The 27,575-nt window shown below is 40.5% G+C and overlaps 2 protein-coding genes across 4 annotated transcripts in view; one reads left to right on the forward strand and one right to left on the reverse strand.

Moving 5' to 3' along the window:
• LOC310726884 (uncharacterized protein) overlaps positions 1–27,575 on the reverse strand; it is a 200,766-nt gene that overhangs the window by 108,567 nt on the left and 64,624 nt on the right. The window lies entirely within an intron of this gene.
• LOC310726646 (basement membrane-specific heparan sulfate proteoglycan core protein-like) overlaps positions 1–27,575 on the forward strand; it is a gene marked incomplete at its 3' end in the record, with an annotated part of 183,800 nt that overhangs the window by 62,241 nt on the left and 93,984 nt on the right. Inside the window, 5 exon segments of the mRNA XM_083542389.1 lie at positions 20,152–20,225; positions 20,229–20,427; positions 22,415–22,672; positions 22,835–23,104; positions 25,591–25,863. Coding sequence (XP_083398515.1) covers positions 20,152–20,225; positions 20,229–20,427; positions 22,415–22,672; positions 22,835–23,104; positions 25,591–25,863 — 1,074 coding nt within the window.

Below are 27,575 nucleotides of genomic sequence, written 5' to 3' on the forward strand. Positions count from 1 at the left end.
AACATGTTCTGAAATCTGGTGCCGTTTGATTAATTTCTATGTCTATAGAATTTGGGGGTAAAAAATACAAGCTGTTTTTTTTATCGTATAATTAAATTCCACCCAATGCATTTTATGTGTAAAATATAAGGCAGTTTTTACACACATTTTCTTTTTTTTATGCTGGAGTCTCTTGTTGGTCCAAACATTAAAGCTGTGATTTTAATGTCTGTTTTGTCCTGGTACTCAGCATATATTTAGTATTTAATGTTCTATAATTTATTTGACATTATTTTGGTGATACTTCTCTACTCTGTAATGTGGAAAACATTGCTGTTGTAGATATACTATAAAACTACAGGTCTTAGCATTAACCTGGCAGGAGACCATGCTAAACAGAATACATTTCAAATAAATAACAAACTATTGAGTATATTTTTTTTAAGTAAATGGTACATTTTAATATAAAAAAAATGGTTCATGTGATCTTTTTAATGAGAGGAATAACAATTATAGTAAGAGTTTTGAGTGTTATGGCTTTGTAATGCTGTAATCTTCCTGCTATAGGAAATGTATTTATTACACTACATTATGAAAGAGTAAGATTTTGTGCTTTTTGGTTTGTGTGTAACAATGGCAACAGTTGTTTTGTCATGAGAAAACAAGTGTGTTTCTGACAAATAGCTTGTGGTTTGTATGTTGTGGTTGTCACTCATTAAACATAGATAGATAGATAGATAGATAGATAGATAGATAGATAGATAGATAGATAGATAGATAGATAGATAGATAGATAGATAGATAGATAGATAGATAGATAGATAGATAGATAGATAGATACAACTTTATTGTCATTGCATAGTACAGGTACATAGCAACACATGCAGTTTGGCATCTACCAGAAGTGCAAAATGTAGCAGTCGTGCAAAAGTGCAAATAAATATATGGCATATTTACAGCAAGTTATAGTGATATGTAAACATATGTGAAGTAAATAAATAAATATATATATATATATATATATATATATATATATATATATATATATATATATATATATATATATATATATATATATATATAAAAGAAAATAAATAACTTTTGGATATTAATATTGACTCTTTTTATTATATTTTAATTTTTTTTAACAACTGCAAGCTTTATTGTTAACTATCAATCATTTATTTTGTTTCTTTCTTTCTTTAATTTTCTACTTTTAGTGCTGACTGGACTCATCCATGGTGCACAAGCAGGTGATTTATATATATTTTTTCATTTGCCTTCAATATGCATGTGAATCTGGAAGTAACTGGGGGAAGTGGAAGCTCAGTGGTTACAGCTTTGGGTTTTTGATAAAAAAAATTAGTGGTTTGTGACCCGCTATTTCCAAGCTGCCATATTGGGCCCCTGAGCAAGGCCCTTAACCCTCTGTGCTCGAAGGGCTCTGTATAATGGGTGACTCTGCAATCTGACCTCAACTTCCTAACATGACTGGGACATGGAAAGACTTTAACTGAGCTTTAAAGTACATGTGACAAGTAAAGTCTGTTCATTTAAAAGATAAGTGGCTTAAATGAGTAAAATAATACCATGTACAGTACAAATACAGTCACAATAATTGATCTTTATCTTAAGAACATTAAATGTTACTCAGATCTTGAATCAGCTTCAAACATTGATTTAGTGAGACCTTAGACTAAGAGCTTTTAATGTAAACGCATACACATAAATGTAGCAAAAGTTCTGTGACTTATGGTTTGTCTCATTTCCTGCCTATGTTTTATATCTATTCTTATGGCTAAAACATCATTGGTCAGCTATTTGCATGCTTAAAAGAAAAAAGTGCACATGCATAGCTATAGGTTATATGAGTACAGACAGGACAGTGCTTGAGAAATGAACAGAATAAGAATAAACATGGTAGCTGTTTTCTGTAAATACCCAAACCCCCTCAAAACAAAGCTAGATCTCTTGATGATTAAGACTTTTAGAAGAAAATTTCTGGGGTTTCATTTATAAACGTGGCGTTCTCACAAAATGGGGCTGGAAACGTGCCTATGTCACTTCCCATACAAAAGGTTGCGATTTATTAAAAACAAACTTCACAAGAGAATTCTGGAGACAAGTGGAATTGGTGACACAGATGGTGAAGTGGTGAAATGAAGTCAGACTGTAGGAAGTAAATGTGAGAACGATCATAAGTATTGATGGCTTTCACACATTTATTTTACTCCATGTCATTTGTTAGATCCACGTTATCATAAAGATTAAATCCAGCAGTGTTAATTGATCTCGTACTGTGTGATAATTCTTTTATAAACATGTTCTTTTAAAATCTAATTCAAATCTTAAATAAAAATTAATTGTAAATATTTAATCATTGCTGTCTCACCATCACATTGTCCGCTACGGGAGTGCAGGAGGAGGAAATGCCCGACTGTATTAAATACAGCATAGCATTAAATACCCTACCATTAGATAAGTGCAGAACACAGTGCAAATAAATAAATATATTCCTTAAACACTGTGCATATATCAGCAAATGTCAAAGTCGGGAAATACAGCTATAAAGCTCTCACACAATCGTGTTCATAACAAAACTGGGATGAAGAAACGTGTGTGTTCGACCATTACATTTTCCTCTTCAAATTTTGTCTCGGTTGGAGAATACCAGGAATTTATGCTGTGAATTTGGCAGGGTGTTAACAATCAATTGTAACATATAAATGCTGCTGTGACCCCCCATGTGTAATGCTGTATGATGGCACTGCTAGAGGATTATGACAATGGAAGAATAAGGAGAGAAAGAACCTTTAGGGTACATGATATTTCCTGGACTATGATGATGATGACTGGCTAATAAGCCGATTTATATTCTTTAAAACTGTGCTGTAGGACCTATGTGCTGAATTAGGTTTAGCAATAGAGAGGGCTATTTGTCAGAACCATGCCATTCTGATCCAAATACTGGTCCTCACTTCTCAGTCAGGGAAATGTTTTATTGAAATATTATATATAATCTTCAACTTTTTCACTAAAACCCTTTTGGATATAATATAATTCTATTAAATCTTGGTATATCACAGCCGTCCCTCACTGCCATAATGACTGCTGTTTTGGATGGTATTATTAAAATGAATATTCAATACATCAGTTTTCTCCACACTGTGCAAGAAAAGGATGAAATTAAAATGCAATATGCTGCAATATCAGATGTTCCAACCAGAGGTGGGAAGTAACGAAGTACAAATACTGTATTGTCAATATTTTCTCTTCTATTCTTCATCTTCATTTTTCTATTTTCAGCCTATCAACCCATTTCCTGTCTTTGTGACACGGGGTGACCTCCCCATTCTTGTTTCCGGTGGGAGCGAGTTTAATGTAACACCAGAACAGTTCCGTTTTTTCCGTGTAAACAGGCTGACGGAGCTTGCTAATGAGGGAATGAGTGGCAGCTGGGCAATGAGCAGAGATTGGGCCACGAGGGGTATGGATTTGTGAGGGGGATTATAAAAGGATCCGGTTGATGTGCAGCAGGGAAGAAACTTTGGAGCGAAATCTTTGGGGTTGATGCAGACTGGAGAAAATCTTTGGTTGTTGATCTGTTGATCCCGTCGAGCAGTACACAAGAGGGCAGATCGTTAACGGAGGGGAAAGACTGTATGCAGAGAAGGAAGAGCTGGAGAGCAGTGGTATGATTGAACTGCGTTATCTCATCGAACAGAAAAGTGTTGTCTGCCAGTCCTATTAGGAAGTAAATGCCTGTAGTGCCCACTACCTGCTATAATGTGGTGAAGCCGCCCCGGCGTTCAGTGAGTTCTGTTGTGAAGCCTTTCAATGTCAGTTGTGTTCCCATAGTCAACCACCTACACAGCTTGGATGTACAGTTTGTCAGTTGAGCGGAGAGAGTCGGCCGGGACCAGGAGAGGAGACCCTATTCACTGTGAGTTGATGTGAGTTGCAGTGCCTAATGTGAAGTGAACACGTGTGATCATTTGAAGTGACTGACTTGTGCACTGGTGTGGAAACTGTAATTTTGTGTCTGCCCGTTCTCCAGTTGGCTACTTGTGGGCTCTGAAGGTCAAACTGAAATTAATTAACTGCTGTGTGTTGAGCATATGCTGTACAGGAATGCAGCTCTATTCTGTCTGAGTTGAAGAGGATTTATGAGAGATCTATGCATTGCTGTTCTGTGGTAAGAAGACCCAGTCGTTGACTGTCGAATCCTGTACTCACCACTGTTGTTCTGTGAACCTAGAGAAACTGTCCTTCGCCATTGAATGCTGCCATCACTGCTCCGTGAGAAACTGTCCTTCGCCATTGAATGTTGCTACTACTGCCCTGTGGAAAGAAGACCCAGTTGTTGACCGTTGAAACCTGTACTCACCACTGTGGTCCTGTGAACATAGAGAAACTGCCCTCTGCTATTGAATGCTGCCATCACTGCTCCGTGAGAGATTGCCCTCTGCTATTGCATGCTGCCATCACTGCCCTGTGGCGGCCATCACTGTTCTGTGAGGAAGTTACTGTCCGCCGCTGTATTTCAACGGCCGTCGGCTTGTGAAAGGGGAGTGGCCCCCAGCTAGCGGGTGCATCCCGTGGAGGGAACGAGAGAGCTCCCCGGTTGCCATCTACGACGGACTATTGTATTGCGTCAGATGACCCCCTGCCCGATCCTTCCCCCCATCCCAAAAAGAGGTGACACTCAAATGATCGATGCTGTCCTGTGAGAAGAGTAACCCTTTCCCTTGTTGTCAATTTCCTACCAGTGCCTGCCGCAACCTGTATCTCCGGTTGAAGAGGAGCCGCTGTGCGGATTCTCACCTGTGTCTGCTCCATTACTCATCTTTGGCCGAAGAGGAGTTGCTGTGCGAATCCTCATCGGTGCTTGTTCCATTACTTACTTCCGGCCGAAGAGGAACTGTTGTTTGAACCCTTACCAGTGTCTGCTCCATCGTTTGCTTCTGTCCGTCTGAAGAGGGATCGTTGTGCGAACTTCCCACGCCACCCGGTAAAAGAGAGAGGAGGATCAGTCGGTGGATTTTAGTTTGAGATTGGACTTATTTTAACTAAATAAAATACAAGTTTTTGATATTAATTACCTTGTCTGGTCTGTTGGTGTCTCTGGGTAACTCCTCGAGGTGGTACGTTGTGAAGGGGAGGGAAGGCCACCCCGGCCTGTGACAGATTTGGCGTAGTCGGCAGGACTCCACCTCGAGTTGAGCGACCAGAGATCCCTTATGGCAGACGAAGAATTGGAGGACCTGGGTCGGAATTGAGCTTATCGGAGTGGAAGGCTCAGGTTGAGTATCTGGCGGGACTCCAGGGATTGAGTGCCCCACAGAGGTTACAGTTCGTTTTGAATTCACTTGAAGGAGAAGCCAGGAGAGAAGTGCAGGCCGCACCAGAAGCGACTCGAGCTACGGCCCAAGCTGTGTATAACTTCTTGACCGGGCAGTATGGTGATGCCACTCCAGTGGCGGTCCTCCGGACTCAGTTCTTTAACTGCAAACAAGGACCCAAGCAAACCTTACGGGCCTTTGCTCTTCAATTGCGGGAGCAGTTTACTAGGCTGAAAGAGAGGCGTGACCATGGCCTAGGTGGTGAAGAGACCTTGTTGCGAGACCAATTTCTCCTGGGTCTCCAGGAGGGCCCCGTCCGTCAGAGCTTGCGTGTACAGCTCCGCCGAGATCCTGAGCTGACGTTCGAGGATTTGCGAAGGGAGGCCCTGGCTTTGGAGACGGATCATGTGGAGACGGCGGACCCCTCCGTTTGTATGGCCGCCAGTCGAACGATCGATTCCACTCTTCCTGGGCCGTCCGATTGGAAGCAGGCCCTACGTGCAGAACTCATGAAGGAGGTGCGGGAACAAATGACCGAGTTGTCTAAGACCTTTCTGGAGGAGTTTCGCCGGGAGCGGCCAAATCCGCTGCCCTTGCTTCGAGAGCGTTCTTACTCGGACGGGAGTCGAGACCCAGGAAGGCGTCCAATTCGGTCTGCTGGCCCCAGATTCCAATGGGACGCGCAAGGTCGGCCGATTTGTAATGGCTGTGGAGAGCCGGGACACTATAGTCGCCAGTGCGGTTCTCACCGGGGTTCGCAGGGGGGTTTTTAGAGTTACCGGCCACTGTGGGTCAAGTGGTCGGGACCCCTTTGATTGACCCTTCTTTGTCCACTGTCCCTAGAGACCACTTAGTTGGATTCTGCCCCACTGTGGAGATTCAGGTGAACGGTGTCAAGGTCCGATGTCTAGTGGATACCGGGTCCCAAGTTACTCTATTCTCCGAGAGTTTGTCTAAAGAACTGTTCAATGCTCAATGTTTACAGGAGGCAGAGACCCCTTGGCTCACCTTGCGAGGAGCAAACGGTCTAGACATTCCTTATGTTGGATACCTGGTCACGGACTTGGAGATTCATGGGATTACGGTACCACAGAAAGGAGTTGTGGTCGTCCGGGACCCTTGTTTGGGGACGCATCGAGCCCTTTTGGGCATGAATGTCATTTCAGAGTGTTGGGAGGAACTGTTCCAAACCAGGCCTATTCGAGCTGCCCCGCCAGCCGAGAAACGTGAGTGGGAACGTATTGTTGCAGATTGTCGCCGGGTTCATACGGCCAGTTCCCAAGAAGATCGTGAAGGCACAGGCCGGGTTACTTGTCGATATGCTCTTTCTGTCCCGGCCCGGAGTGAGGCTGTGATTTGGGCTCGGTTGCCTGCTCGGAAGTTTGGACCAAAAGATTGGGTGCTCGTGGAGCCCCATTTGGATTGTCAAGTGGTGGAGGTGGCTCGAGGTTTGGCCACTGTTCAGCGGGGCCGAGTCGTCGTGAGGATACGGAATGTACATCCGGTTAACTTGTATCGCCATCAACGATTGGCCCGAGTGACCTCGGTGGGCCCCCAGCAAGTGAGGGATGGTGGAGGAGTTAACTTCTGTCAAGTGAGCTCTACAGTGATCGAGGTGGCCCTGACGCGAGTGGATCAGCCCATGGACTCCTCGAGGGAGGGTATGCCGGCCCATCTTTTAGGGGTATCCCTGCGGGGAGAGGGGCTGGAAGAGAGGCAGACGCAACAGCTTCAGGCATTCTTGGCGAAGTGGCAGCACCTATTCTCTACACACGATGAAGACTATGGCCGTACGGACGCTGTGAAACATCAGATTCCTACTGGTGCTGCTACACCAAGCAGAGAAAGATATCGTCCGGTGCCACCCACTCTTTACTCCGAGGTTCGTACCCTGTTGCGGGGGATGCTGGAGAAGGGGATCATTCGTGAGAGCAGCAGCCCTTGGGCGGCCCCTATCGTCTTGGTACGAAAGAAGACCGAAGCTTGGAGGTTCTGTGTAGATTACCGTAGACTGAACCAAGTGACCAAGAAGGATGCCTTTCCGCTGCCGCGGATCGAGGATTCTCTCACCAGCCTGACTCAAACCGCCTGGTATTCCACCTTAGATCTGGTCAGCGGGTATTGGCAGGTGCAGGTGGAGGAGGGAGATAGAGAAAAGACCGCATTTACTACTCCCTTTGGGCTCTTTGAGTGGGACCGGATGCCCTTTGGCCTTTGCAACGCCCCAGCCACTTTCCAACAACTGATGCAGCGGTGTCTGGGCGGCCAGCTGGTGGACACTACGTTAGTATACCTAGTTGATGTCATTGTGTACTCCCCGGACTTTGAATCCCATCTCCAACATTTAGAACAGGTGTTCCAGGCGATGGAGAAGTACGGACTGAAGCTACAGCCGGACAAATGCCAACTGTTTCGCAAGGAAGTGAAATTTCTGGGCCACTGCGTGGGTGCCTCTGGAGTCTCTGTGGACCCCGAAAAAGTATCAGCTGTCCAAGGATGGAGTGCGCCTAAGACAGTGCGGCAAGTGAGATCCTTCCTGGGCTTTGTAGGATATTATCGGCGATTTATTAAAGACTTCTCCAAGATCGCCAAACCGTTAAATCAGCTTCTGGCGGGTTCAGGCCGTCCCCGCGGTCGTGGGTCCCCTCCTGTTGCTTGGGATTCCACATGTGACGTGGCCTTTCAGAGGCTCAAGCAGGAGCTATTACAGGCTCCGATCTTGGCATATGCAGACTTTACCCAGCCTTTTGTTCTGTACACCGATGCTAGTAACCTTGGCCTGGGAGCAGTATTGGCCCAGCGGCAACAGGAAGTGGAGCGGGTCATCGCCTACGCAAGCCGAAGTCTTCACCCCGCCGAACGAAATGATTCCAATTACAGTTCATTTAAACTTGAGTTGTTGGCTATGAAGTGGGCCATGAGCGAGAAATTTAAGGATTACCTGTGGGGAGCCAAGGTACTCGTAATAACTGATAACAACCCTTTGGTCCACTTACGAACAGCAAAGTTGGGGGCAGTTGAACAACGGTGGGTAGCGCAACTGGCTAATTATGACTACCAACTCCAGTATCGACCGGGCCGGGAGCACATTAATGCTGATGTGTTGTCTAGACTCCCTGAGGCCGAAAGTTGTCCGTTGGAGCCGCTGGAGGAGTGTGAAGAGGGGCTTATGGTGGGATGTGTGGAAGCACCTGGGCTCCAGCAAGAGATAGTCCAAGTTAGTTGGGGCTGGGATCCGCAGCGGTGGAAGGAAAGGCAGGAGGGAGATGCTGAGTTGATGAAGATACGGTCCTGGCTGACGTAGGGGTTATGGCCGGAGGTGGTGGAGCGTCGAGCCCAGACATGGGTAGTGAAGAAACTCCTTGGGCAGTGGGAGAGGCTCTATCTGAGAGAGGGGGTGGTTTGCCGATCCATCCGAGACCCCGTGCTGGGTGAAACTGTAGGCCAGGTGGTGGTACCTGAAGGGCAGGTTCAATCCCTTTTACTGGCTTACCATACCCAGTTAGGACATCAAGGGAAAGAGAGGACGGTGTCTTTGTTGCGGAGAAATTTCTATTGGCCAGGGATGGAGGCGTCTGTGAACTTGTTCATCCAGAAATGCCCACGCTGCACACTCTTCAAGACGAGGAAAGGGGTGCGAGCCCCATTGGTCCCCATACGAGCCAGGGCCCCTTTGCACATTGTGGCCATGGATTACTTGACATTGGGTCGACCGATGGATCGCTTCCAGAACATTCTAGTGGTAACTGACCTGTTCACAAAATATGCTTGGGCCATTCCTACCTTAGACCAGACTGCCACCACTACTGCAAATGCCCTGTGGAAGATCATATTCCAGCCGTTTGGGTGTCCAGAGACTCTTCACTCGGATCAAGGGCCAAACTTCGAATCTAAGGTTGTACGGGAGTTGTGCCAGCTCTATGGGTGTAAAAAGACGCATACCACGCCATATCACCCCCAGGGAAACGGAGGGTGTGAGCGGTTCAACCAGACGTTGCTGGGCCTATTGGGGACGTTGGATACGGATCGTCAGAGTAATTGGGTCGATAGTCTTCCTGCGCTGGTACAGGCCTATAACAATAGTGTGCACAGCACCACTGGTTATGCTCCAGCGTACCTGATGTTTGGGAGACATGTGCGTCTCCCCACAGATCTCCTACTTGGAATGGCTGGGGTTGGAGAAGATCTGAGTCTGATGGATTGGGTAGGCAGACATCATCAGCGACTCCACTCGGCGTACGAACGGGTCACTGATCGAATCAACATAGCCTCTGTTAAGAACAAGCGGCTGTATGACCGGACGGCCCGAGAGGCTCCGTTATTGCCCGGGGAGAGAGTTTTGGTACGGGACAATCGACGCCAAGGAAAGGGCAAACTGAGTGATCGGTGGGAGGCCCTGCCTTATGTGGTACAAAGTCAACAACGTCCCGACCAGCCGGTTTATACCATCCGCCCTGAGGGAAAGTCAGGCCCGGAGCGGGTGATACATCGGAATTTAATCCGCCCCTGTCCGAACTATCCAAAGCCTATGGTAGAAGCTCCGACTGTCCCGGTGGCACCTAGGCCACCCTTAGTAGGTTGGGCAGTGGTTCCAAGGGGCCTGAACGTCGAACCAAGAGGGGAAGACCCCGCCTTGCCACCAAGACGTTCCCAACGGGACAACAGAGGGCAGCCCCCTGTGAGATATGGAGACTGGGTCCCTGGGCCTTGTTCTAGGGACTAGAACGGAATGGTGGGGGAGGATGTCACGGGGTGACAAATAAGCGGAACTGTTCCTCCCCATTCTTGTTTTCGGTGGGAGCGAGTTTAATGTAACACCAGAACAGTTCCGGGTTTTTCCGTGTAAACAGGCTGACGGAGCTTGCTAATGAGGGAATGAGTGGCAGCTGGGCAATGAGCAGAGATTGGGCCACGAGGGGTATGGATTTGTGAGGGGGATTATAAAAGGATCCGGTTGATGTGCAGCAGGGAAGAAACTTTGGAGCGAAATCTTTGGGGTTGATGCAGACTGGAGGAAATCTTTGGTTGTTGATCTGTTGATCCCGTCGAGCAGTACATGAGAGGGCAGATCGTTAACGGACGGGAAAGACTGTATGCAGAGAAGGAAGAGCTGAAGAGCAGTGGTATGATTGAACTGCGTTATCTCATCGAACAGATAAGTGTTGTCTGCCAGTCCTATTAGGAAGTAAATGCCTGTAGTGCCCGCTACCTGCTATAATGTGGTGAAGCCGCCCCGGCGTTCAGTGAGTTCTATTGTGAAGCCTTTCAATGTCAGTTGTGTTCCCATAGTCAACCACCTACACAGCTTGGATGTACAGTTTGTCAGTTGAGCGGAGAGAGTCGGCCGGGACCACGAGAGGAGACCCTATTCACTGTGAGTTGATGTGAGTTGCAGTGCCTAATGTGAAGTGAACACGTGTGATCATTTGAAGTGACTGACTTGTGCACTGGTGTGGAAACTGTAATTTTGTGTCTGCCCGTTCTCCAGTTGGCTACTTGTGGGCTCTGAAGGTCAAACTGAAATTAATTAACTGCTGTGTGTTGAGCATATGCTGTACAGGAATGCAGCTCTATTCTGTCTGAGTTGAAGAGGATTTATGAGAGATCTATGCATTGCTGTTCTGTGGTAAGAAGACCCAGTCGTTGACTGTCGAATCCTGTACTCACCACTGTTGTTCTGTGAACCTAGAGAAACTGTCCTTCGCCATTGAATGCTGCCATCACTGCTCCGTGAGAAACTGTCCTTCGCCATTGAATGTTGCTACTACTGCCCTGTGGAAAGAAGACCCAGTTGTTGACTGTTGAAACCTCTACTCACCACTGTGGTCCTGTGAGCATAGAGAAACTGCCCTCTGCTATTGAATGCTGCCATCACTGCTCCGTGAGAGATTGCCCTCTGCTATTGCATGCTGCCATCACTGCCCTGTGGCGGCCATCACTGTTCTGTGAGGAAGTTACTGTCCGCCGCTGTATTTCAACAGCCGTCGGCTTGTGGAAGGGGAGTGGCCCCCAGCTAGCGGGTGCATCCCGTGGAGGGAACGAGAGAGCTCCCCGGTTGCCATCTACGACGGACTATTGTATTGCGTCAGATGACCCCCTGCCCGATCCTTCCCCCCATCCCAAAAAGAGGTGACACTCAAATGATCGATGCTGTCCTGTGAGAAGAGTTTCCCTTGTTGTCAATTTCCTACCAGTGCCTGCCGCAACCTGTATCTCCGGTTGAAGAGGAGCCGCTGTGCGGATCCTCACCTGTGTCTGCTCCATTACTCATCTTTGGCCGAAGAGGAGTTGCTGTGCGAATCCTCATCGGTGCTTGTTCCATTACTTACTTCCGGCCGAAGAGGAACTGTTGTTTGAACCCTTACCAGTGTCTGCTCCATCGTTTGCTTCTGTCCGTCTGAAGAGGGATCGTTGTGCGAACCTCCCACGCCACCCGGTAAAAGAGAGAGGAGGATCAGTCGGTGGATTTTAGTTTGAGATTGGACTTATTTTAACTAAATAAAATACAAGTTTTTGATATTAATTACCTTGTCTGGTCTGTTGGTGTCTCTGGGTAACTCCTCGAGGTGGTACGTTGTGAAGGGGAGGGAAGGCCACCCCGGCCTGTGACATTTGCGTGGCTTTTTTAAACTACCACTGGTGTATCATTTCCTGGCTCTCACATGTAAACATGACTGAGACTCTATTTCTGATCACCTTATCATCATCATCTTTTCTCTGCTTGTGTTCTATATGGTGGATGTTCAGCTTGGATACATTCATTAGGTACCAAAATTTTAAATTAGTTTTCCGTATTAATACATTAATACGAATTGACTGAATAATTTTTGATAAAAAAAATTAAATTAATAAAAAACTAAAAATGTAATTAAAAATTAAAAATTAAATAATTATAAAATTAAAACCTTAAGCGCAATGTCCTTTATAATGTCCTTTCTTTACTCAGGTATAGAAAATTTATTAAACTCCACCAAAAATGTTTTTCAATCACTAAACATTTGTTTTACTAAAATCAAATCAGGACCAAAATCCGCCATGATGCACACAATTAATCCTTTGGGGTCTCCAGTATCACCTAATTTCTTTAGTTTGTACTGTAGGTTAATTATATTTATTCTAAAAAACGAAGGAACTGAGATAAGAAATTATTGTTTTAACAGTTCAGTGGTATTTGTTTCCTTATTTGAATGCTGCCTTTTTAAATACAAAAAAAATAAATAAATAAATACAGGACCCCATGAATGTGTACTTGGTGGTAAAACCTAAACTCCAATACACATTTCTTTGAAGTCTTGAACATGAAAAAAATAAAAATCTAAAATGTAATATTTGTTGGTAGATTGACATTAAAATTATTAGGGCTGTTCAAATAAATTACTTTACTCCATCAATACCAACAAAACTATGAGATGCAAATATACAGTATGTTGAAAAACAAATATACTTAAAATGCATGTGCTGTTTTGTTTATTTGAGGTTTGTTAAATATGAAACTGTAGATATGATAATCGTTTATGAGCATTTTTATTGCAAACCTACTGCATAAATCATGCTAACTTGTATGTTTTGCTAACTGTCAATAAGTAACCATTCGCAACAGCATAATTACTTACTTTCCAGATGACTGTATGCTGAGCTTTTCAGTCTCTTGTATTTATTGAGTTTTGATGATCCAGTCAGTAAAATTTTAAATGTAAGATTTCTCAGATTGGTTCACACTGTTTCTTTTGAGAAACAATGAGGCTTTTACTATTAGCTCTGGATATTGACTGACATTTTGGATTGCTGAGTAAATGCATCGCCTCCTGCCTCTAACAGCATGTTATATGTATGAGGGTGATGACTTTCTGTGATTTTATACTTTCTACAGTAATTCCACATTTCATATTTTTTAAAATGTTCCATATGACTTTAAGTAAACCTTTATACGCCGCTTATCTCTACACATCCTCGTGCCAGTCCTCACTTGGTGTGGGAATCAATAAGTGATCCAAAACAACTGATACAATTATAAATAAAACTCATCATTTATGACAAAGGAAATGACACCATATAAACCTGTCACATAATGAAGCAATGAAAGCAGATTCAAGTTTGAAAATGTAGAATTTATAGTGCACACAAAAATATAAACGATGACTACTGTCATGATTCTACATGTTTCAAATAAGATTTCAATGTTTTACAGTTTCACAAGGTTCTTTTTTTTTTACATTTTTCATGCACAGTAAAAATCTTTAGCAAAGAAGGTTTTTTAAAAGTTAATAATGAGTGGAGGTGCTGGTGCAGACTGTTTTAATTCAAGTTATCAACAACAAAACATAATTTACCCCATTATTCTTGAATATACACAACACAGAGTCTTTGTAACACATAAGCTGTATCAGAGCCCTTTCCTTCACTGACTGGAGTCATTTAACAATAAAGATCTACTTGTTAAAAAATAATAAAATAATAACAGTTTTAGCAAGAAAAGTACAGAACCATACAGTGATTTTCAACACTGAATCGATTATAAGATGTGTAGATATAATGCAATTATTTCAGGTATTGTGGGGCAGTTAAACTAAACATTATTCTTATTATTCTGGTTTGATTATTTGTTATTTAATTGCTTGTTAAAAATGAGGAATTCTTATGAAGTTTTTTTTGTAGAATGTGAAATAATGAGAACTGTGTATGGTGCATATAAACGTGTGATGGGGTGTGAGTTACAATTCTAAGAGGCTGCAAAATCTGAAAGAATGGGAACTTTTCTAAAAACTAGTTCACTACTATTTATAGCACTCTCACTCTGGATTAGGATGATGTTAAAATGTATTTGATGCCTGCACACAGAGCAGTAGGAGACAAAATGATGCTATAGCTCCATCCACAGCAGGTCTCCATTACTCTGCTGCACTTAATACAACAGTAGACATATCATAGTGACATAACCGAAACAACAGATAAAAATTAAACTTCAGGCTGAGATATGTTGAACCTTGAAACATATTTTAACAATCTCCCCAATTATTATTTTTTTATTTTTTTAAGACGAATACTGTTCAAGTTTAGAACACAAGTGTTCAGTATTATTATATAACAGCATAACATGTGAATTTTAGAATATTAGTTTGAATGACTAGACCAAAAATATAAGCAAACAATTGACAAACCAATTCAGTCCATTAGATAACAAACACCTTTGCTGAGAGCTTTCATAAGGCCAAGTGCAGATGCCCCCTTTTTTGTAAAGCAGGTAACTAGCTGCTTTTTGGTGGCTGACCACAAGATCTGCTGAATAGTTCCAGAGTGTAGAAGCTCCTTCATACTGCTGCTTTTGTAGGTGCAGTCTCTTTTCAGTGACAGATTTTCTACATTTGAGTGCATTGAGAAGAGAATGATTGTCTGTTACACACACAATGGGCAAATTGATGCATAAGCAGCCACCAGTGGTGATCTCATATTACAGTGTAGCCAGGAACTGCACTGTCAACTCCATCTGCAATTGCCAAAGTCTCTCCTGCTAAGATACTCCATACATGTCTCCTGATCCGTTTAGACTGCCAAGGTAAAGGTAAAGATTTTCTATTTTCACCAGAGGTGGCAAAAGTACACGCATCTTAAGTAGAAGTACAGATACTCATGTTTTAAAATACTCGGGTAAAAGTTGAAGTACTGATTATGCCTTTTTACTTAAGTGAAAGTAAAGAAGTCTTGGCTCTGACATGTACTTAAGTAAAAAGTAGTTATTACTGCTACCTGTTTTAGCTGTTAACTGGACCTCTCATCATAGATAGATAGATAGATAGATAGATAGATAGATAGATAGATAGATAGATAGATAGATAGATAGATAGATAGATGGATGGATGGATGGATGGATGGATGGATGGATGGATGGGATAGCCTAGTGGGTTAAGTCAGAGTACCCATTCCTGGTCGAGCTGGTTGCTGTGTTGGTAAATAAAACTTCTGGACCTTGTCCCCTCTGAAAACATTTCAATTCTGTCCTTTCTGTGTTGGATTAATTTCTTGATTTCCTGGTCTTTAATGAAAGATAACTCCACCAAAAAAAAGAAGAAGCACTTTAGTGGTAGCTCAGTGGGTTAAGGCTTGTGCCTGAACATGGTCCTTAATATAGTCTACGCTGGTGATAAGTTTTCAAAGCCATTTTGCATGAAACAAAGTATGAACCCTCCAAAAAGCAAACATGCTTTTCAGCAGTGGTCGCTCAGTGGTTTAAGGCTTGTGCCTCATCTAAACATGCTTCCCAGCCTGATCTCTTCCATGGTTCAGTGGGTTAAGCCTGGTTCCTCGCTGATGCTGAGAATCAGCGTTTAAATCCTGCTTTCTGCCTGCTAGTTGTAATGTAGGTTATGTTCCTGCTTCCTAATCTGTATTCGCTTTCTAAATCTTTCTTTAGCGTTAAATTATTGTGTTGATGGTTTGAAAAGAATGATAGACCTGCTCTAATCAAGCTTCCCATCCTGTTTTTTTCTGATGGCTTAGTGGGTTAAGGCTGGTACTTTGCTAATGTTGGTGGTCAGGGTTCAAACATGGGGTAGGTTTAATTCCTGATTCATTCCCGGATATTGCCCACCTGCTTCAGGATACGCCCTCCGAAACCATCCACACAGCCATTCCTGACTACAGCCACCAGAACCTTCCACACTCTTACCTTTGAGCCCTGGCCAGGGTTTGAACCGGCAACCTCTCAACCCAGAGGTAAAGCTCTTCCAAATGAGCCACAGGATCTCCTGCAGAACCTGATTTTTAGGACCTTTTATAATTCTTTATTAAAACATTTTAAACAATTTAAAGGAAAGCTAAGCGGTAGGAATCGAACCAGGTGAGTCAGATAGCACAGACCACTTCACTAACCACTACACTACCACAGGGGTGGCAAACAAGGCTTTGCTTATTGGACTCTTGGTTTTCTATAGTTAAGAGACCAATGTTTTCTCTTAGATCATGATTTTAGAGTGTCAAAATTTCTCCTTCCTGTTCATTCTCTCAGTAACTCAAAGTCTATGAGAAGTGACTCAGGTACAAGAACCACATCTCCAACACCTGCACCACTGATATACCATGATTTGCCAGCAACCAATTTTAATGATCTTTCATGGTTCTGTTTTTAAAAACTTCTTATAATCAATATGAAACTAAAGGTAAGAATTGAACCAGGCAAGTCTTTATTCATAGATCACTAATGGCATTACTTCAAAACTCAAAATTTTGTTAAACATGTAAATAAGCAGGAAAGACAAAGACAAAGAGACACAGACACAGCTTTAGAAAGAGTGACAGACAAATAGAGAGACAGCAAGAAAGGGACATATACAGTGAGACAGAGACATTTACTAAAATAGACACAGAGACAAAGATAGCGAGATATAGCCACTTCCTGTTGGAAGTGTTTATCCCAAGCGACCCTTAATGATCTCATTTACTAAATGAGCAGTAGTGAGTTAAGTTCTTGCTCAGGTGCCCAAAACTGGCAGCTTGGATGTGTTAAACATGTATCATATTTACAGCATGTGATATATATGTAAGCATATGTACAGTGATTAAATATAAAGGCTATATCAGTGCAGAGACGTGTGGACATCATTTAGAGCCTTTGCTATGTTTCCACACGGACAGTTAATGAGGTGATACCGGAGAAAATGCACCCCTTCAAGTCAAGTCAGGAAGCTTTTATATATATAAAATTATAGACATTTTACAGATTTAAATGATGTATTGTTTTTATCTGTACAATCATTGAAGACAGTAATTTAAGTTTGTGTCTCCATTATGAGGGAAAAACCCACAAAACGCCACCCATTGTGAGAATCATGGCGGATTTTGGTGTTTGATTTGAGACAAAAAGTTTCAACAATCAGTAAACAAAAGTTTACTGATTATAGATATTTTTATCTGAAGTTAATTTATTTATTTTATATCTAAGTAAAGAAAGAAAAAAATAACTTTTGTGATGTTTAAAATAATTTTTATTTTGACTGCTAAATATATATATATATATATATATATATATATATATATATATATATATATATATATATATATATATATATATATATATAAATACAAAATTAATTAAAAGTGTTGTTACCTAATGAATGTATCCAGGCTGAAGAACCACATATAGAACACAAGCAGAGAAAAGATGATGATGATCAGGAATGTGTCTGTTCTCAGTGATGTTTACATCACTGACTCCCTCTGTCTCATCCACGTTAACCCCAAACTGCCTTCTGTGGCGAGTGACAGTCAGGACTTTATAAACCAGCGGATTGAAAAAGACACGCAGTAACAGGAAATCAGTTGTTTGGCTGAAATCGGCACGCAGTGAAAATTAAAAATATATATTTCACCAAATCAGTGGATTAAAACTAAAGTAACAAGTCTGTTTTGAAAATTTAAGAAGTAGAAAGTACAGATATTTGTGTAAAAATGTAATGAGTAAAAGTAAAAAGTTGTCTAAAAAATAAATAGTGGAGTAAAGTACTGATACCGAAAAAATCTACTTAAGTACAGTAACAAATTATTTGTACTTCGTTACTTCCCACCTCTGATTTTCACCCATAGGCATGATGAAATGTCCACCCTGTGTGCCACCGTCCAGAAGATTTAACATTGAGGTTTTGTTGTCATGTTTTCTATCACAACAAAAATTTCATTTTAATTTTGTGTCTTGCTCTCACTTGTCTCCGTTTCATTTAGATGATTCACACAATAATGTCCTGAAAATGAGTTCAAGTTTAACAGGTTGTTGTTATGTGCAATGTCCAGAAGTGCACTTGCTCTTTTCAGTGAAGTCCTACTTGCACTGATGCCCTCTAGTGGTGAAGTAACATAATCTCCAAAAAGTCAGTGAAAGAAACGCTGGAGAAAGCTGTAAGTGCGAACTGTTTATCTTTAACATTAAGTCCGACAGTTTCGACTAGCTCAAAGACTATTACAGCATCAGGGAGCTCCATTTTGAACTTACGTAGCCTGTTGTATCGACATTCCAACTCCTGCTACCAATGTTGATCCAATAACTACAGCAGTTTTAGCAGTAAATCCACTTTATTCACTCTGCACATTTAACATACACCTAAAAAACGTGCTAAACCATTAACTCCTCTCTTCACACATGCGCAGTAGATGAAACATATCTTAAAAAAACATATCCAAAATTAAGTGAGTTACCAAACAAGTCCATGGCAGAACTGCTGTTCTTTAAAACTGTGAAAACTCTTGTCAGCATCATTTTTATACTTTGTGTCTGATAGATGATACAAAGCATAACCACTAGAAGCACACACATATACACTATATTGCCAAAAGTATTGGGTCACCTGACCTTTCCTGCTATATGTGGTTCTTTTCCAAACTATTACCACAAAGCTGAAGGCACTCAATTGTACAGGACGTCTTTGGATGCACCATAATAAAATTTTGCATTCGCTTGAACTTTTAAACTCAAACCTGTTCTAGAATGGCAATGCCCCAGTGCACAAAGTGAGCTCCTTGAAGATCTGGTTTACATGCTTTAGAGAGGAAGATCTTGTGTGGGCTGCTATAGAACTCTGATCTCATCCCTACTGAACACCTTTGGGATGAATGTGAATGCTGACTGCACCCCAGGTCTCCTCACCTACATCACTACCTGCCTTTCATAACACCCTTGAGGCTGATGAACACAAATATCCATAAGTACACTCCAAAATCTAGTGAAAGAAGAAGAGTGGAGGGAATTATAAGAGCAAATTGGGACTAAATGTGGAATGCGATGCTCAAAAACCACCAACTGTATTTATGACCAGGTGTCCCAATTCTTTTATCAAAGTAGTGTATATACATACAGTTAAACACAAAGATAAAACATTTTATTTGTATAAATATAAGATCTATACTATATCACTAATCACCATAAGGGTCAATTATTAACATTAAACATCAAATGCTCAAATTAGATCTCTACAAGCACAACAGCATGCAGTTTACCGTAAAAAATGTGCAACAACCAATCATTGAAGAAATCTCTTATAGGGCCATGAATAGTTTTATGCATTAGAAAATCAGTAGTTATTTTGGCCACGTGTCACACATACAAAATATTAAATTATTGTAATTGGTGTATTTTAGCTTTCTGAGTAACAAACACCACCTTTAGCTTGTTTGTTTTCTTTATCAGGTTAAATCTGTCTGCTGTCTGAAATACATTTAAAAGTTACTCTTGCTGAAATCATCTCTCTTTGTGCTGCCACTGATACAGTACAAGCTACAGTGAGACAGTGTGAGCACTGCTGAGCAGAATGAAAACACTCAAATGGCACAACACTTAAATGTCAGCAAAATGTGTACAACTGTTTGAATAAACTGCTCTGGGGCTTTAAAGGGCTTCATGAAAGTTACTGTAAATGCCTGAGTTGAGTGTAAATGAGTGAAGAGGACAAGATCCAACTTTTATTTTAAATCAATGCGTATAAGAGTCTGTAGAGATAAACACTTAGAGATTGTGTATGAGGGATTATGTATGATAAATTGTGTGTGTGTGTGTGTGTGTGTGTGTGTGTGTGTGTGTGTGTGTGTAATTCAGACATGAATCTGAAGTAAAAAAATTTACATTTTATTTTGGTAACGTGATAAATGTTTAGAGTTGAGACACAGTGTGATCTGCATTTATTTCATTAATAGTACTTGATAAAAATTTCTCAGTCCACCTCTGAAAGAGCTTCAACATTTATTTACAGCTGAGCAGATATTCTGTATTTCATATTCAAATGTTATTACTTATTTAAATAATGGTTTTAGTATTAAATTATATACATAACATATATTTTTATTTTTATAGAGTCTCCTAAACCTGTGGTGATTATAAAGCCTGATACACAAGTGTTCAGAGGAGAAACTGTGATGTTTAGGTGTTAAATACAGAGCGAAAAAGACACTGAGTGGACATATGACTGGTATACAAATGATTACACAAACTACCCATACCGCACAACACAGGAGTTCAGTATCAGCTCTGTTACAGACTATGATAGAGGGAAATACACCTGCAGAGGGAGGAGACACAGTGACAATCAGATCTCGGAGACGAGTGATTTTGTTACTCTCACTGTATCAGGTGAGTTTTTAAACACGTTATTAATTATAAAATGTATGTGAAAGTTTTCAGATTGTGTTCCAGATTTTATTGAATGAGAAACAAAATTCTATAAAGAAACAAAAGTTTTGTTAAAATGATGTTGTTCCTTTCACTTACTTTTCAGTTTAATTTTTATTTTTCTTATATAAAATAAATAAATGTGATTTAATGTACAACTACAGCTTATTAGCCTTTGTGATTGTTGTAACATTTTCCCTTGTTAATGTTTCACAGCTTTAGAATTAAATATTGTTATTTATAAAACATCATGGGGCAGTGCACTGACCTTTTACACTTCAGTTCTACCATTGTTTTCATTTTAAACTTCTAAACTGTCAATTTGCTTTAACCTTTAAAATAAACACTGTATCCACATGCTTCATTCAGCACAGAGATAAAACATCTGCTTATGCTATAGTGAACCTAGATTCTAGTTCCTAGAATAGCAAAGTCCACTAAAGGCGGTAGAGCATTTTCACATTTAGCTCCTAAACTCTGGAATAGTCTTCCTGACAGTGTTCGGGGTTCAGATACACTCTCCCAGTTTAAGTGTAGATTAAAAACATATCTTTTTAGCAAAGCCTACACATAACACACATCAACACACATCACATCACAACCTTGTGCTCCAGAACATCTGATCACATCACATTATCAACTTGTGCTGTTAATATCATGAACAGCAGCTACGCTAATTCCTCTCCACTGCTTCTCTTTCTCTCCCCATCCCGAGGCTTCCTGAGGTTTGGCCAGCTCCAGTCACGTCCCACCTCGTGAAGATTATGGACCTATGGATGATCATGGAGAAGTAGATGCCGAGTGTTTAAAGGCCCTGGCATGGAGAAGCTGATGCTGGATCTATGATGATCACAAATTGTTCTGTATTGTTGAAAGATTTATGACCAAACTTTTGATGTCACCCATATGAGGATGGGTTCCCCTTTGAGTCTGGTTCCTCTCAAGGTTTCTTCCTCATATCATCTAAGGGAGTTTTTCCTTGCCACTGTCGCCACGGCTGCTCATCAGGGACAAACGCACACCATTCACCTTCACTGTTGTTTTCTGTAAAGCTGCTTTGAGACAATGTCTGTTGTGAAAAGCGCTATACAAATAAACTTGACTTGACTTGACTTGACTTGAACCCTTGACCTACGAGTTTAATTCGTTCATATCTCAATTTGTTTACACATTAAATTAATTTTCCCAATGAAAATACTTAAAATGGCATTAATCCGTTCCGAAGCTCAAAATGACACCCCATTTTTTCTGTTTCATGTAATTAAATAAGGAAAATACATTTCTGAATAACAAATATTGTATAAAAACCTAATAGAAAGAATATGTAAAGATATAATAATAGCCTCTGTTATGCTATCTCCTGCAAGCTGCTTCTCCGTCAGCCACACCAACAGACGTCCGGAGCTTAGAAATTATTTCAACAGCTTTAACTGGCGTTATAAATTTAAGCGACTCCTTCTGCTTCAAAATCATGCAAATCGTAGACGTTGAACGTGCGTATTGCCTGGCAAAGTCCTTTACTCGCATACCTTGTTCATGTTTCTCAAAAGTTTTACGCTTTAATTTAATGGACATCATCTTCCTCTTCTCAGCATTGTCACTAGAACTTACTTTATTGGGAGACATGGTTACAAGAAAGTTAGAAGCAGGAATTCGCACAAAACATGAAGCACAAAGCAAGAAACCGCGAGCACAACGAATCACAGTGTTTACTCTATGAGGTGAACATCTGAAGAGAACGAGAGGGCGTGTTAGAGGCTGGAGGAAGCTGTGGAGTCACTGCTCACTACACCATCTAGCAGCGGCGTCTCGAGCTCCTACATCAATTTTTTGCTTGCGTAACAAAGAGTGACGACTCATACCTCGGAAAACTCGTACATTAAATCACTCGTAGGTCAAGGTACCAATGTAAATGTAAATCCAGTTCTTTATCATTTCATATCAACAGAAAAACCCAAACCGACTGTGAGTGTGAATCCTCAGAGCTCCATCTACACTGGAGACATTGTTACTCTGAACTGTAATCTGCAGTCTACTGGATGGAGCTTTTCCTGGTATAAAGATAACCAGAAATCACCTGTACCCCAAAATACCAACCCACTCAGTGTGATAATCTCTAATGAAGGACGAACAACATACTACTGCAAAGCATTCAGGGGAAACTACGAGTCAGAGTTCAGTGCTGCAGCTACAGTTACAGTTAAAGGTACGTCATGTTTTCTACATTTTCACTGCAGATTACAAGGTAGAAAGAATGTAGGAAAAACTTAATTGTTTTAAAATTTATTGCTATTGTATAATAATATAACATGATGTTTAAATGATGATTACATGTACTTTTTTGTACATTTTTATTATCTTTGTATAGCGAGACCAAAGCCTGTAGTGAAAATACACACAGCTGTGAATGTGTTCATTGGGGAAACTGTCACTCTCACATGTGACATACAGACTGGAGGATCCTGGAAGTATCACTGGTATAGAAATAATGAAGAAATCAGCGCTGCTGCAGGAGAGAACACCTTCACAATCACTGATGTTAAAGACTCTAATAAAGGTCCTTATAGCTGTAAAGGAACTCAATCATCAGACCCAAAATACACACAGAGCAGTGATGCAGTTACACTGACTGTATCAGGTGAGTGTGTTTTATATCACATATTCTCTCCTATGAACAATTTAAAGTGTAGACATGTATTTCTCTTAATGCACACGGACATCAACACTGTAGAACTAAATAAACAGACCGTAAATAACAAACATCAGTCCCACATTCAATTACACGGAAAACACACACCATTTTAAACTCATAAATAAACAACAAAATACATCCACATACCACTTTTACCTGCTTGAGAGCTAAGAGAGGAGAATATATCTTGAAGTCTCTTGATTAAATGCTTATAATGGCAAAAGGAAACACATAAAATCTTTCGATGATTCTGTAGCATCGTTCCATCTCTTCATGCAGATCATATAACAGGAAGTGCCATACAAAGGCATGATGGGAATAAAATAAAACAAAAACTCTTAGAAAAAGTCTTGCTCAAGTAATCAACAATTGAGTATGGAAATCACAATTAACTTTATAAAATTATCAAAATATGAAATTATACAAACTAAACTAATAGAGGTTACCGATTTAAGCCAGTATAAGTGCACAAGCGTCATCTCGTGGAAACAGATATTAACTCAGGAAGCTTTGTTATAGTAAATACACATGGTATAAAATGTACCACCACAGACCACCTATAAACATATTTTTCCACATAAAACTTATTCCAACAAAACGAAGGACATGAGCTATTGGGCAGCTGTGGGGGTTTATGGGTAAACAAATAAATCTCCATTTGACTAAAATGCAGAGAAGCATTACAGCTTAAATATTCACTATTTTATTTAACACACACACACACACACACACACACACACACACACACACACACACACACACACAAACACAGAGAGAGAGAGAGAGAGAGAGAGAGAGAGAGAGAGAGAGAGAGAGAGAGAGAGAGAGAGAGAGACTATACTGTGGATTCTATACAGTTTTTATACAGTGTTTATTTTAAATAACTATTTGTAAATTGCATGCTCACGACAGATATTTTATTGTAATAAAACTTCATTTTTTTTGCTTGCCTGTAGCCAGGAGGTGAAAATGGCAGGATATAAGTATAATGATAATGTGTTTTGCAGGTAAATTGAGCTGATTGTAACAAAATAAGGCAGACAATAGACAAGCACAAGCATAACAGTTTATATAACCTAAGAAGAAACATGAACTGTTCAGAAAATCAGTGTGTCCGCGTGTGTATGTAATGTAGAGTAGTAATAGTTACATTAGTTAAAAAAATGTAAAATCCAACCCAAACTGAAAGTGCTGTATACAGATGAGTGTGTCATGAGAGAGCTGTGGTCATGTGACCATGATCTCCATCAAACTCAAATTCAGAATGGTCTTCAGTGCCCTTGTGACAAATGAACAGTCACCTTCTCTCTCTTCTCTTTAGTTGTTACCTGGTGGTAACTTTTCAAGCACCAAACTCATAAGATTCAGTTGTGAATGAAAACTTCACAGACACAGTTACTAACACAGCTATGAGATGGGTCACATACACACACTATTAAAACATCTACATTTTCCACCTGCTTTATTTCTAGCAATCTGAATTCTGATAACGCATTTAAAGTAATGAGGAGAGACAAATAGTTTGTTTTATGATTAAGAAAAGAAAAAAATATATATTATTCTACCTCTGTTTATTGTAAATAATATTGTGAATCACCCTTTTGTCTTTTTTGACATGATCAGATTTATCTGATAAACACACAGTATTTTGAAATCTTTAATGAATCCAACAAATTCACTTTATAAACACTGCCTACATGAACTAAAGGCTCAGTATCTTAGGCCCTGTTTACACGGAAACGATCTGAAGAGAAAACGCAAAAGTGGCGTTGCGTTATCACTTTTTATTCTGCGTTTAGACGAGCGTTATGGGGGGAAATCTGCGTGCATATGATGACGCAGAAGTGTGTGAAATTCGATGTAGTATGCACTCCAGGCGGCTAGGTGGCAATGTGAAGCATCTCTGATCAGTAATACTATCTGAGAATATTTGGTTCAACTGCTGAATTGACTCTTGTATATTTATCAGAGCTGCTAGGGCAACTTGAAGGTCTGACGTATGTAAATAATCCGACATGTTTGTTATTTTCCTGTACTGGCGCATGCCTGTGACGTAAACACGTACGCGACGAGAGCCACCGTGAGCAGATTTGTCAGTTTTTACCCTTTAAACGGGAACGTGACGGTGGAGCGTTTTTAAGATTTCCACTCTGGAGGGTGGTTTCACTTTTTTGCGTTTTTTAAGCCCCAAAAACGCTGTCGCCGTCTAAACGAAAGGCACATCTGATAAAATATTTTTACGTTTTCACCCGCGAGCGTTCTCGTGTAAACAGGGCCTTAGATTAATTAAATGTTACAATATTTAATCTTCATTTGAATGTAGGATCATTACAGATTCAACAAAAATGTTTTCTTCTTCTTTTTGTAAAGTTTCCTAATAAATTAATGTTCATCAAAAATGATTCCTGTGAAATGTGTTTTGTCTCTAACAGAAAAACCTGAACCTGAACTCACATCAGACCTTAAAGGAGCTGCACTGACAGGAAACTCAGTGACTCTGTACTGTACACTGAAGCTGCAGTCTGCTGGATGGAAGTTTTACTGGAGCAAAGACATACAGAGACGTGAGACTGAGACTGAAACAAATCACTACTTCATCAGATCAGTCAGTGTCTCTGATGGAGGTCAGTACAGATGCAGAGCTGGAAGAGGAAACCCAGTCTACTACACACACTACAGTGATGCACTCTGGGTAAATGTTATTGGTGAGTATGTGAATGAATTACACAGAACAAGTTCACAGAAGATCTGGGTAGAAACACAGTAAATTATATTTACACACCTACATACAGAGAACAAATACATTTTACCCAGTATAAAGCTCGAGTGTGAATAAGTGAAGAAGAGAAGGATTGAACTTTTATAATGTACAGAAGAAATGTATGTCTGTGTTTCATGATTTAACTCTGGTACACTGCAGCAACTTCAACACTCTAAATCTTTTTTCTACATATTTTTCACCAACATTATTTTTAATAAAACAGTGTCATGAATGTAAATATAATAACATTAATATATTTATTAACAGATAAATCTGCTTCAGTGTCTCTGATCATCAATCCCAGCAGATCTCAACACTTTACTGCTGACTCTCTCTCACTGAGCTGTGAGGACCAGAGAGACTCTACTGGATGGACAGTGAGAAGATACACACACAGTGAGGCAAAAGTACATGTGACAAGTAAAACCACCTTCAACACAGTTTGTTCATTTAAAAGATAATTGGCTTAAATGAGTAAAATAATACCATGTACAGTACAAACACAGTTCAGATGACTGATATTGATCTTAATAACATTAAATGTTACTCAGAGCTTGAATCAGATTTAAACATTGATTTAGTGAGTCCTTAGACTAAGAGCTTTTAATGTAAATGCATACACATAAATGTAGCAAAAGTTTTTTTCATTTCCTGCTTATTTCTGGCATTTTTACGGCTAAAACATCATTGGTCAGCTATATGCATGATTGAAGAAAAAAGTGCACATGAATAGCTATAGGTTATATGAGTACAGACAGGGCAGTGCTTGAGAAATGAACAGAATAAGAATAAACATGGTAGCTGTATTCTGTAAATATCCAAACCCCCTCAGAACAAAGGAAGATCTCTTGATGATTTTCAGAAGAAAGTATAGGGTTTCATTTATAAACGTGGCGTACTCACAAAACAGGGCTGAAAACATGTATATGCCACTTCCCACGTAAAAGTTGTGATCTATTAAAAACAAACTCGACTGGAAAATGTGCACACCTGTAAATAAACTCTAAACCATGCGTACGCATTTAATTGGTGGCACAGAGGGCGAGGTAATGAACTGAAGTCAGATTGTAAATTTGAGAAGAATGATCATAAGTAGTCATTACTACTACCTGTTTTAATGTCACGCTGGTAACTGGACCTGACAGGGTCTAGATGACTAGATGACAGAGATGGCAGAGAGCGCCACCTATCTGTTTTCTTTTTTTTACAAAAGCACAGTGTTTTGTTATTATGAGCGTATACTAATAAAAGTCTCTTCAGAAAGAGAAAGTATTTTAAACTTTTTCTTTAAGACCCTTTTTATTATATAAATTATATTATAATATAATTCTATTAAATCTAATCCTATAAATGTGGTATATCACAGCCGTCCCTGACTACTAAAAGTCCTGACATTTTGAATGATATTATTAATATGGGTATTCGATGCATTAGTTTTTCAGTTCACACTTTGAAAAAACAGGATGGAATTAAAATGCAATGTGCAGCCATGTCGGCTGTCCCAAATCTAATCGTGGAAATGAACTGCTCTGAAATTGCTATAAGGGCAATAAAGAAAGATAGTATGCTTGTCAGGGATCCACCTGCCACACCCCCCTTTGGTGGCTCTCTATGCCTCCGCTCTCCCTAGAGCTCCAGGTTTAACCACGCACACCT

Source organism: Silurus aristotelis (genome assembly GCF_946808225.1).
Source record: "Silurus aristotelis genome assembly, chromosome: 5".
NCBI classification, from domain to species: domain Eukaryota; kingdom Metazoa; phylum Chordata; class Actinopteri; order Siluriformes; family Siluridae; genus Silurus; species Silurus aristotelis.